Raw genomic sequence first — 12,049 nt, 5'->3', positions numbered from 1 at the left:
CCCAGCACAGGGAGGAACGATTAGCGACTATAAGGTTAGGATTATGGTGGCTTTTTGCGACGAAACAGGTAATAAAGGTGTAAAAAATCTACCGACTGAAAAGTTAATATTTTATGGTCACTTTACTAAACATGAATTTAATGGAGTAGGTGCCTATGAATGGTCACTAATTGTTATTCAGTTAATAGTCTACAATTTATGCACCGTAACTTGCACGCTGATGATCACCAAATCATACAATCATATTGCATTAAGTAGGTAGATAGACAAAAAAATGAAAATGGTTCTCGTTATGTGGATTTAAGGCACAAAATAATAGTAGATCTTACCTACTAAATATTACTACTAGGTATCATACTAGATGCAGCATTTTTAGTAACAGCATGTGAATTCTAAAATCGATGTCGCAAAAAATTTCTCGTATAGGCCGGGTCGGTATGAGTAGGTACCTACCTACCTTACATTGTAATAAGCAGTCTTTGAACTTTTAGACGAGGCAAGCTGTTCATACGACACTTGATAGTAATAACACAGAAAACTAACTATTAGTACCTAGTAATAACAAGTACTGCATTGTTATCAATCAATCATTTGTCTCCCGTTTCTTTATTTAAATACTAGACAAAACTGTTGCTTTCATAAGTTGTTTGAGTCTTGGTTATGTCTTTCAGGATGATTGTACCAAGTTTTAGTGTGCTAATTATTGTGATATATTATGTTATTTATTTACCTTCAGCTCATGCGGTGAGAATATTATATTTATTACCTATTTGAAACTTGAAAGTATCACTCAAAATCAGATATTTATAAATGCGAAAGTATGTTTGTTTGTTGGTTCAATCACGCCGCAACGGTGCAACAGATTGACGTGATTTTTTGCATGGGTATAGATAAAGACCTGGAGAGTGACATAGGCTACTTTTTATCCCGGGAAATCAAAGAGTTCCCACGGGATTTTTAAAAACCTAATTCCACGCGAACGAAGTCGCGGGCATCAGCTAGTATTGAAATAATACTGAATTACTAGATACAAGTAGATAACGTGTATTATTTCTGTTTTTTTTCAATTTATCAAGATGACAAGACAACAACTCAAGAATTCCGGAAAACTCATGAAAAAATCGTGTATGCCAAAGAACGATGTCACAGAAGGTGAGTAAAAACTGCGTAAAAATAAATGGATAATGGTGCTTATTAGTACAAAACTCTAAAAGAAAACATAGGTAGGTACCTAAATGAGCAGCAATCAGCATTTTTTCTCTATATTTCGTTCGTATTTTTTTAGAACAAATTGGGCAAATAGAGCAAGGAAAGTTCTTAGAAGAGAGAAACGTAATGTGCTACGTCGCTTGTGTATATTCTATGACCCAAGTGGTAAGTAGGATGTTTTTGATTTTAAACAAACAAGATAATTAGAGGTTTCATGATTCACTGCCATACCCCTTCAAGGTTAGCCCACTTTCATCTTAGACTGCAATCTCATCATCCCTTACCACCAGGTGAGATTGCAGTCAAGGGCTAACTTGTATCTGAATAAAAAATAAAAAATAAATTCAATCGTCTGTTCCTACCGATATTCTGGGCGGTATATTATAGAGAGAGAGCCGATGCGTGCCAGACATTCGTCGTTTATAAAAGCTGAAAGTTTGAAATGAAATTAATAGTAAATATACGAGATAATAAATCAGTTCAGGTATTTAATCAAATTGAACTTGTAAGGCCCGACCCGAGTAACGTGGTAACGTAATTATCTTGCAACGACGCTTCAAGGAAAATGTACCTAAATACTGTTTCTAGGTAAAGAACAATAAACTAAGTTACGAGGCAGTGATCAAGCAAGTAGATTTGATGTTTCCGCCCGATATGAAGGATGCGGTGAAGGCCGCTGCGGAAAACTGCAAAGATATTAGTAAGATAACGTCCTATCATCAACTGATTTGTCTAAATTTTTCACGTTATAACATAGGTAGTATAGTGCATTCAATATTAACTGGCGTGTTTCCACTTGAGACCGACATTAGCAATAACAATAGGATTTGATTCGACATGCCACGTAAATAATAGGGGTAATAAACCAAACACTCATAGAGCCCATTCATTTTTAAAGGAGCCAGTTCAACCTTATATATTTTGTTGCAAACTAACCAGTGTTGATACTTTTGGATTCACCCGCCACGAGTTAATCCTATTGTTATTGCTAATGACGGTCTCAAGTGGAAATACGCCAGATAATATTGAATGCACTATACCTTCAATACAAGAGCTGAATACACAGAGCGAAAACGCTGCACATGCTGAACCGCTATTCAGCCAGTTCGATGATAAGCCCGGTCAACCAGACATACCTACAGACACAGTAGCCCCCCCCCCCCTCACAACGTCATCATTTGATAAAAAAATAAACGTGGGGTTTCGGGTTTTGATATCGTGTAAATAACCATAATACGATCCTAGTCAACACACATACAGATATAATAATTTTATTTATTAAATATAAATAAAAATAAATATAGATATAATAATATGGGTACTTACGACTATTTCTATAATTTATTTTTCAGGCAAGAAATACAAAGATATCTGCGAGGCTTCCTATTGGTCCGCTAAATGTATGTACGATTATGATCCCAAAAATTTTGTATTTCCTTGAATATGAGACAAATAAAATGATTTAAGTTATGTTTTCACCGTTTTGTTTATTTTTATACTTAACTATAAACTCAGCATGTCATTCTCGGAATAAAATTAATTTTCAAACGACAATTCAAAAAAAAGGGCTTATTAGAAGTCGAAAATGGAACCTAAGCTATAAGCTACGACGACGCGACGCGACGTCATCAGAGAGGATATGAAAATATTATAATGATGTTAATTATTAATTTATAAGTAACTTTAATTAGGTACTTTGTTTTCAAAGTGAATATAATATTATTTTGTTCTCATCAAAATAGCTTTGTGCTGACACAAATGAATATTTTAAGATAAAAAACCGGCCAACTACGAATCGGACTCACACACCAAGGGTTCCATACCTTGCAAGGATATCTATTTATATTATAGTCTATTTATGTTACATGTAATTATTTAATTGCTTAAATTATTATCTCCAACTGCAAATGTAAGTTTGTAGTGGCAATTTTTTTTTTTAGTTTTTTTAAATTAAGTTCCTACTACAATTAATGATTTTCAGTTTTTTTACTTGTGTTGTGAGACTTTGCTTCTGGCCTTTCAAGTTTTTAGAATCTAGATCAACGGGAAGTTCAAGTACCTTATAGGTTTTGATTTATTTGCGAGTGACAAAATATGTGGCATGAAGCTGTATTTTTGAATAGTGTCGAATTAGAAGCTTGATTATTTACAGCTTATTTGAATACCTCAAACTTTTACTCTAAGAAAAATGACCTTATTAGACAAACGGACAACGAAAAGGAACCCTTATCCTTTTTTCCTTTAGAGGTACGGAACCCTAAAAACTGACTTTAAAATAATTACGAAGTAGCTACTTAGGTATTTTTACATTATTTCCCTCGACATAATTAACTTTAACTAACGTTCCAGCTGCTAAATCACAAAACGTTTTCGTTAATAAGTATATAATTACGTTTCGGAAATTTAAGGGTTTTGATAATAATAGGAGAGTGAATTTGAAAATTTTGGTTTTTTATAGCGACAGATCCATTTAGTTTCAGTGTATGTTTCAAAACATATGGACAACTTTTGAAGGATTTAAGAGGTTTTTGTTACCATTCCAAAATGATCCGTCTCTACATATTTTTGTGTATATTTTGTATTACAAACATCAATTTTACATTTGGGGTAAGTTAAATAAAGATCTACTTACCAATATGAAATTATTTAATTCATTTCTGAAATAATAAATAATTAAAGGAAACAAAATTTAAATTAGATAAATAGGTATAATAATGACAAATCAAAAATATCATCTAAACCAAAGAGGCAAGGTGTCCAGAACGACGGCTGCGTTACCTCGTTGAATGTTCAGATCAATATGCTGACCGAGGTAATTGCCACCCCTCCGGTCACCCGTGGACTCCGTGAGACGGGATGACAGATCCTTATAAAAGGATCTAGCATCCTCGCCCAATATTGTAACCTACTTGTTACTACATATTACATTACGTATGTAGCCTCAGCCTGAAAGTCTTTAGTCAGTATGTCTTTCCCATCCTCACTTATCTTATGGCGCTAAAACGTGGACACTGACAAATGGAGTCACTCAACAAGCTATTGACAGAGCTAAGTAGTCTGAAGGATAAGATTCAAAATGAAGAGATCCGTACGAGAACCAAGGTCCCCGACATAGACTAAACTATCAGAAAATTGAAGTGGTAGTGTGCAGGTCATGCTTGCTGTAGGACCGACGGACAGTGGAGCCGGACATTTCTAGAGTGAAGACCGGCGTAGTGCGGCTCCCTCCAGCAATGGACTGACGATATAAAGAGAGTGTCGAGAAGAGCTCTATGAGGGAGGTTTTTGTGGTGACGCTTTTTGGTAAAGGCCTTTGTGGATAGATGATGATCTTAGGCTGAGATGATGATCATTATGATGATGATGAATATTATACAAACTTATTCTATATGATATGTCCAAATGATTTTGGTTAGGCTAGCAAAATTTCACACTTTGTCAAACTAGGGTTCCTCAATAAATTGAAGATAATATGGAAAAATATTGTGTAGATGTCGAGGGAGCAGTTGAAGAAAACATTGACGATCATGAAAAATCAGTGCATGCTCAAGAATGGTGTTACTAATAGTAAGTAATAAAAATAAGTATACCAATTTTTTATCAACTGTTTGTCATTAAAATACCCACAGACCACAGAGCATATAAATGTGCTACAGTTGATATTGGAAAGCTATGTACTAAAAGTAAGGATGCTTACTAAAATGAATCACAAACTAGCTGATGCTCGCGACTTCGTCCGCGTGGATTTAGGTTTTTCAAAATCCCGCGGGAACTTTTTATATTCCGGGATAAAAAATAGCCAATGTGTTGATCCAGGTTATCTATTTACACACACACACACACACATACAATATTAGTGTGATACGTGATGATATTTATGCTGCTTTTCCACCAGTGATGTGCCATGCTACGTTGCCATGCAATCATTTTCGATGTTCCACATAGCTTAGCATTGTTGAAAACGGGTTCTACAAAGCTATGTTTTTAAATGGACAGTTGCGTGGTATGGATGAGAGCTACGGATTGGAGCTACGGATGCGCGAGTGGCGTGGCTTGATGCTGCGAGTTGCGACCCGTGCTCTACCTACCGTTCGATGCATCGCTTAGCTCGTGTCGCGCATCTACCACGCACAGTTATACCTACCTTGCAGTAGCGCATCTTTAATTCTTCTTCTTACCCATTCCGCTCCACCGCCCAGCAACATAGTTTTATATGGACACTCTCTCAGCATAGTAGCATACCTACCACATCTCTGGTTGAAAAGGGCAAAAGTCTCTAACTACACACTTGTTACAGACACTAGATACCTACTTGATACATTCTTCATATTGTAGAGTTCAGTATTTGATACCTATTATTTAGTTTCATGAGCATTAAATTTTCCAGACGAAGTTGGTGAGATCGAGAAAGGTGTCTTTTTAGAAGATCGTACCGTTATGTGTTATATTGCGTGCATTTATAAAACAATTCAAGTGGTAAGTTTATCACATTCGACCATGTTTCATAACAAAACTACTACTATCTACTATCTACTACCATCTATTTTTCTTTATTTATTACTAGCTGATGCCCGCGATTTCGTCCGCGTGGATTTACATTTTTCAAAATCCCGCGGGAACTTTTCCATTTTCCGGGACAAAAAGTAGCCTAAGTATGTGTTAATCCAGGGTATAATCTATCTCCATTCCAAATTTCATCCAAATCCGTTCAGCCGTTTTTGCGTGATTTAGTAACACACATCCAAACATCCACACTTTCACATTTATAATATTAGTAGGATAGGTAGTTACACACTTCATCACAAATCACAATCACAAGTTCTCATGGAAAACGATAGCTAGATGGGACGCGTTTGCCTAAATGCTCTTTATTGTATTGATTTTAATTATTGATTGTGAAGATACTCGGATTGGATTGTATATTAGTCAGGAAACAGAGTTTCTGTAGAGAATTCCAAACCCTAGTCATTGCCAATAAGTAATGAAATATTATATTTTGAACTAAATTTCGAAAAGTAATATACTTAGGTACTTTAACGATAACTTTAACAATAAATTTATTGAATTCAGGTAAGGAACGACAGACTGGATAAAGATTTGATATTAAGACAAATAGATATCCTCTACCCTAAGGACATAAAGGAGGCAGTTAAAAAATCTGTTATAAAATGCGTACCTGTTCGTAAGTACATACTTACTTTCATCTAAAAATGTTTTTATAGAATTTTATAGAAACATAGATCAGCATTAATATGAACTGAACTAAATTCCCAAATACCTACCTGTTTAGCAGGGTACTCACCTAGCCGTGTAGCATGTAACGTATGTGATACTGTACTGTATCAACTGAGTACCTACGTAGGCACGAGCCCGCTGCGAGTCGCTCGCGCGTGGAGCGCGGCAGTAAGTTCGCAGTGACCCGCCGAATGGTGGGTATCACTGCGAATACAAAGTACGGAACCCTCGGTGCGCGAGCTTGACTCGCCCTTGGCCGGTTTTTTATTAAACAAGTTTAGAAAATAAAAATTAATATACGCGAGTGCAGCATTCATAATTTTATTCTGTTCTTTTGATTTCAGAGAATCTTTATGAGGATCCCTGTGAAGGAATTTTCTACGCAGCAAGATGTCTATACGCAGATGATCCATCTAATTTTATTTTCCCTTAAAACGACTGTCCTGTTTAATCATTTCGCTTATTTTATGAAACTTTTATTTACGGTTTTAAAATAATATATTGTGTGTTCATTCATACTCGTATTTTATGTCGCATTCCTCACGATTCTATGTTTAATAAAGTAAAATATTTTTTATTGTACCTACAGGCTACACCAAAACCAAAACAATAGAAACATAACACAGATATGCAAGTACCTATAGGTACGTTTATAAATTATCAACTTCTTAGTCGATTTCGATGCAGTTTTCACCAACGCCAACGCGAACGTTAAGAACATTTCTTGAACAAGGTTGAAATATAATTTCTGTACTTACATGATATTATAAAATAACAAATTGAATTTTACTAGTCTGTAAGAGTGCCAAGTCGGGGGCACCCGCTAGTTATAACCAATTATAACTAAACACACAGCACTTTTAAATCATGCATTATTTAAGAAAACAAATGCAGAGTTCGAACAAACAAACTACATATTAGTATCAAATCGTGTAATTATTCGACCTTTATATCCACGGAAGAAGACTATCACAGTCTTGTTTTTTCTAGTTAGTGAACGATGTAAAATGGATCGTAGACAATTTTCTTTGCTAATACTTATTACAGTATTGGCTAGCGGTATTGACTCTGTAAGTTTACCTAATTTTATCTTACACTAGCTCTTGCTCGCGACTTCATCCGCGTGGACTACATAAACAAACCCCTATTTCACCCCCTTAGCGGTTGAATTTTCCAAAATCCTTTCTTAGCGGATGCCTACGTCATAATAGCTATCTGCATGCCAAATTTCAGCCCGATCTGTCCAGTAGTTTGAGCTGTGCGTTGATATATCAGTCAGTCAGTCACCTTTTCCTTTTATATATTTTGAAGACTAGCGATCCGCCCCAGCTTCGCACGGGTAGCTCATTTAAAAAATAAAATAAAATATAGCCTATGTTATTCAAGAATAATGTAACTTTCTACTGGTGAAAGAATTTTCAAAATCGGTTCAGTAGTTCCAGAGATTACCCCCTATAAACAAACTTTACTTCTTTATAATATTAGTATAAGTGCCGTGAAATAAATATAAGAATTCAGAGGTTTATAAAATATAGTAAAAAAATAGTAGCCCGTTCCCAGAATTTTAACTATCTTTCTGTCAAACTTAATCAAGATCGATTTAGTCGTTTAGACGTGAATTTGCAGGAAGACACTTTTGTATTTATTATATTAAAGTGAGGACTAAACTATGTTTTCCACGGATAACTCCACTAAATCTCTACTGGATCTTATAACTCTTAAGATACTTATGCATATTTTTCAACTGATTTTAAAATGGGTGTTTTACAAATTTTCTTAGAACCTCATCTACCCAGTAATGATTGAAATTATATTTTGTTATTGTGATTACTCCTAATTTTCCACGATCTTCAAGCACGGGTAAATAACTATTATTTATCGTTGATTCAGATATGTATTTATGCTTAATTTTATATTTATCTGTGTTCTACAATCTGGATAAAAACTATGTTTGCATTGAATTAGTGAGGTTTTTTTCACGGACATGACAATGAATGATGATGCTTTTTACGCACATTACTGGCAGCTATAATTTTTTCGTACCTAGTGTAAAAAGTAAAAAAAAAAATGTATACCTACCACGAGACGCCATAACATAGGCATAGGAAGTGCCAGTGATAAAACTGGGTACCTATTACTTGCTTTTCAGATGTCTAGGCAGCAATTAAAAAACTCATCCAAGATGTTAAAAAAGAGTTGCATGGGTAAAAATGACGTTACTGAAGGTAAGAAATTATTCACGTGCCATTTTTAGGGTTCCGTACCTCAAAAGGAAAAACGGAACCCTTATAGGATCACTTTGTTGTCTGTCTGTCTGTCTGTCGGTCGGTCAGTCAAGAAACCTACAGGGTACTTCCCGTTGACCTAGAATCATGAAATTTGGCAGGTAGGTAGGTCTTATAGCAGACATTCGGGGAAAAATCTGAAAACCGTAATTTTTTTTGTAACTAATAATTTATATTTTCAAGTTTCGGTGGTCATGAACTAATAATTTATATTTTCAATTTTTGAAGTAAGATAACTATATCAAGTGGGGTATCATATGAAAGGGCTTCACGTGTACATTCTAAAACAGATTTTTATTTATTTTTATGCATCATAGTTTTTGAATTATCGTTCAAAATGTCGAAAAAATACGACTGTAGTAGGTTCGGAACCCTCGTTGCGCGAGCCTGACTCGCACTTGGCCGGTTTTTAATTGAAAATTTATCACAGATATTTTTGTTTTTGCTTTATTTCGTAGATTTAATTGGCGATATCGAAAAGGGAAAGTTCATAGAAGAAAGAAATGTGATGTGCTACATCGCTTGCATTTATCAAATGTCTCAAATCGTATGTATCCAGTTCCAAATTACTAAAATAATATCTAGTACAGTACGCGGCAGAAAGTAATGTCCTTCGGCCTTTAGAATGTCATTTCGGCTTTGTAGAGCGTTGTCTCTATCACTCATACCTATATGAAGTTTTGTTGGTCTCAACGACAGAGACAATGCTCTACCAATCTATTATCTCCTTCTAAAGGTACATCGGTACATTACTTTCGGCCGCGTACTGTAAGTACTGTAAGTATCCTTGTCAAGTAGAATTTTGATAAGAAAGTTTGTCGACTTACTTATTATTAAGAAGTTGTGATATAGTGTTCCGGACACGCATCTCTTAATTTTAACGGTAAAAGAAAACATCATGAGGAAATACGTATGTCTGAGAGTTCCTTATAACGTTCTCAAAGGCCTCAATAGCTCAACCGGTAAAGGAGTGGACTGAAAACCGAAAGGTCGACGGTTCAAACCCCGCCCGTTGCACTATTGTCGTACCTACTCCTAGCACAAGCCTGACGCTTACTTGGAGAGGAAAGGGGAATATTAGTCATTTAACATGGCTAATATTCCTTTAAAAAAAAAAAAGGTGTGTAAAGTCTGCTATGCCACAATACATGATATTACCCAAATCTCTTTATATACTTACTTACCTACTTTTGCATCTACTCTACAGTCTACATGACAGATTTTGTGCCTAAATATTTAAAATTTAGTTTTATACTGGGTTTTCGTGTAGCTGGAACTAAGACATATTAACAGATAAGGTAACAGAACAACATTCTTTGGCAACAATAATAGTTATTGATAAATTTCAGGAATGTACCTACCTACTCTACAAACAATATGCCTCCGATAGAACAATGTTCTAATTATTATTAACAAGCGTATTTTCCACATCGTACTTTATTATACAAATGCACGATATTCATGATATTATTTATGTCGTTATGAGCGTAGATTACGAAAATTTTCCATTTATCCAAGTACCTAGGTAGGTACCTAACAGTTTGATGACGCTCTTCTACGAATTAAGTGCACAGCATCATTTGTATTAAATCTCACCATTACTTATTATTACATGCAAAAACAACTTGGTACATAGACTATTTAAGTAGGTACCTACTAGAACTTTTTTTGACTTAAAAGAGTGTAGTACAAATTTTATTTACGTATGAGTTATAAATTAATTTATGGTCTTGGTTAGATTTTTCATGCAAAATTCAATAATGGCACAAAATATGGTTTTGTGACATTATTACAATGTTCATATAAAAACTCTTTTTCTAAGCAGGATCGTTTTTATTTTAAGCCTTCAACATTGTCCCCAGATAAAAAATAACAAGCTAAGTTACGAGGCTTCGATCAAACAAGTGGATATGATGTTTCCTCCAGAGATGAAGGACGCGGTGAAAGCATCAATAGAGAAGTGCAAAGACGTTTGTAAGTAGAGAGAGACTATGCAATATACATATTAAAGTACTTAGGTAAAGTTCAGCCCTGGGTCTAGAAACTCTAGATCTTGCACATAGGTTTCCGCTATAGTAATTGAAAACCTCCACTAAAGGCGTTTGTGCACTCCTCCGTGATTTGACGGATCTGTCAAAAAATACGAATCGAATGTAAAGTATTCTGATGACGACCACTTCGAAGAATCACGGATTCGTACCGAATACGGATGAATGCAAAAATGCTATAAGAAGGGATTTTAACTCGAGCGAAGCTGGGGCGGGCATTTTTACATATATTATGTACCTGTGTTATGTTATTATGTATGCAAAATCACACGTAGTACATTTGCATAATAGATTACACAGGTAGGTGCCCTTTGATCAACAATTATAGTTTTATTAGTGGTTTAGAATAGTAATTTTACTTAGAATTGTCGCATTTAGTATATTGTTATAAGATTGTAAATTAATTTTATGGCGTACCTTTACCACCAACTGACGAAACAATGACTGTAATAACAATAAAAGTGACGCATATTTTATGGTCAGTATAAGGAGTATGTATCTACCTATATTTTTGCAGAGTAAAGTTCATAATAGGTACCTACTCCTCTTTTTTAGTTTGTTTGTTAGAAAGAGTAGTTTTCTATGTTGGCGAAATAAGAAATTTTCAGTTTTATTCAAATTTATATTTTATTCATTAGAATATCTATATGAAAATTGTGGTCCAGAGCTTATTCAGATAAGTCAATCGAAAAGTGCCACTTTTGTATATCTAAACGATTATTTTTTATTTTTCCAGCTAAAAAATACAAGGACCTGTGCGAAGCGTCGTACTGGACAGCGAAATGTATTTACGAAGACAATCCGAAGAATTTTATATTTGCATAATAATTATGTGACATCGTAATCTAAAATAGAGGTCGCTTAAAAATAAAACTGTTTCGAACTATAGCTGATTTTTTTAAATCTTTAGCCGGTTAAAAATTCTTAAAAAATTTGCTCTATATCTTTTGTATAATATAGTTAAAAAAAAGATTCCGACGAATTGAGAACCTCCTCCTTTTTTTGAAGTCGGTTAAAAAAGCAACGCACTAGGTATACTTCCGTCATCCGAGTTATATCCGTCATCCGTGAGAATATTATACCAGCGATTATCTAAGACATAATTATGTCGTAAGCTACCATACAAAAAAAAGGAACGTATTTTCACGGACTCGGATCGGATGAGTGCGTAACGGCCGTTAGGGTGGATAAACGGAAAAAATCGGCTTGTTTTGCGATGCGCTGTTGAACTGCAGTGCTTTAGGATAACGCGTTTCATTAACCAATTGGTGC

General features: G+C 34.9%; 2 protein-coding genes across 2 annotated transcripts; both read left to right on the top strand.

Moving 5' to 3' along the window:
- Nucleotides 1–588: 588 nt before the first annotated feature.
- On the top strand, nucleotides 589–11,665 carry LOC117989402 (uncharacterized). The gene is made up of 10 exons (XM_034976758.2): nucleotides 589–744; nucleotides 1,077–1,152; nucleotides 1,286–1,374; nucleotides 1,798–1,909; nucleotides 2,562–2,644; nucleotides 7,296–7,514; nucleotides 8,594–8,669; nucleotides 9,188–9,276; nucleotides 10,592–10,703; nucleotides 11,514–11,665. Exons 1-10 carry the CDS (start codon nucleotides 661–663, stop codon nucleotides 11,600–11,602), a joined length of 1,029 nt encoding a protein of 342 aa, XP_034832649.2. The 5' UTR covers nucleotides 589–660; the 3' UTR covers nucleotides 11,603–11,665.
- LOC117989403 (general odorant-binding protein 72-like) lies at nucleotides 3,146–7,034 on the top strand. The gene is made up of 5 exons (XM_034976760.2): nucleotides 3,146–3,816; nucleotides 4,701–4,776; nucleotides 5,597–5,685; nucleotides 6,280–6,391; nucleotides 6,789–7,034. The coding sequence occupies exons 1-5, from the start codon at nucleotides 3,754–3,756 to the stop codon at nucleotides 6,875–6,877; spliced, it is 429 nt and encodes a 142-aa protein (XP_034832651.1). The 5' UTR covers nucleotides 3,146–3,753; the 3' UTR covers nucleotides 6,878–7,034.
- Nucleotides 11,666–12,049: the final 384 nt, after the last annotated feature.

The sequence above is a fragment of the Maniola hyperantus genome, chromosome 16 (genome assembly GCF_902806685.2).
Source record: "Maniola hyperantus chromosome 16, iAphHyp1.2, whole genome shotgun sequence".
Lineage (NCBI taxonomy): Eukaryota > Metazoa > Arthropoda > Insecta > Lepidoptera > Nymphalidae > Maniola > Maniola hyperantus.
The sequence above is the reverse complement of the archived record's forward strand: the minus strand, read 5'-3'. Positions and strand labels throughout refer to the sequence as shown.

Excerpts from the sequence above, each read along its gene's own strand:
- LOC117989402 (XM_034976758.2), top strand. The coding sequence starts at position 661 with ATGTCTTTCAGGATGATTGTACCAAGTTTTAGTGTGCTAATTATTGTG. Across the intron at positions 745-1,076 it reads ATTTACCTTCAGCTCATGCG|ATGACAAGACAACAACTCAA; the intron begins GTGAGAATATTA and ends CAATTTATCAAG. Across the intron at positions 10,704-11,513 it reads AGAGAAGTGCAAAGACGTTT|CTAAAAAATACAAGGACCTG; the intron begins GTAAGTAGAGAG and ends TTATTTTTCCAG.
- LOC117989403 (XM_034976760.2), top strand. The coding sequence starts at position 3,754 with ATGATCCGTCTCTACATATTTTTGTGTATATTTTGTATTACAAACATC. Across the intron at positions 3,817-4,700 it reads ACATCAATTTTACATTTGGG|ATGTCGAGGGAGCAGTTGAA; the intron begins GTAAGTTAAATA and ends AATATTGTGTAG. Across the intron at positions 6,392-6,788 it reads TATAAAATGCGTACCTGTTC|AGAATCTTTATGAGGATCCC; the intron begins GTAAGTACATAC and ends TTTTGATTTCAG.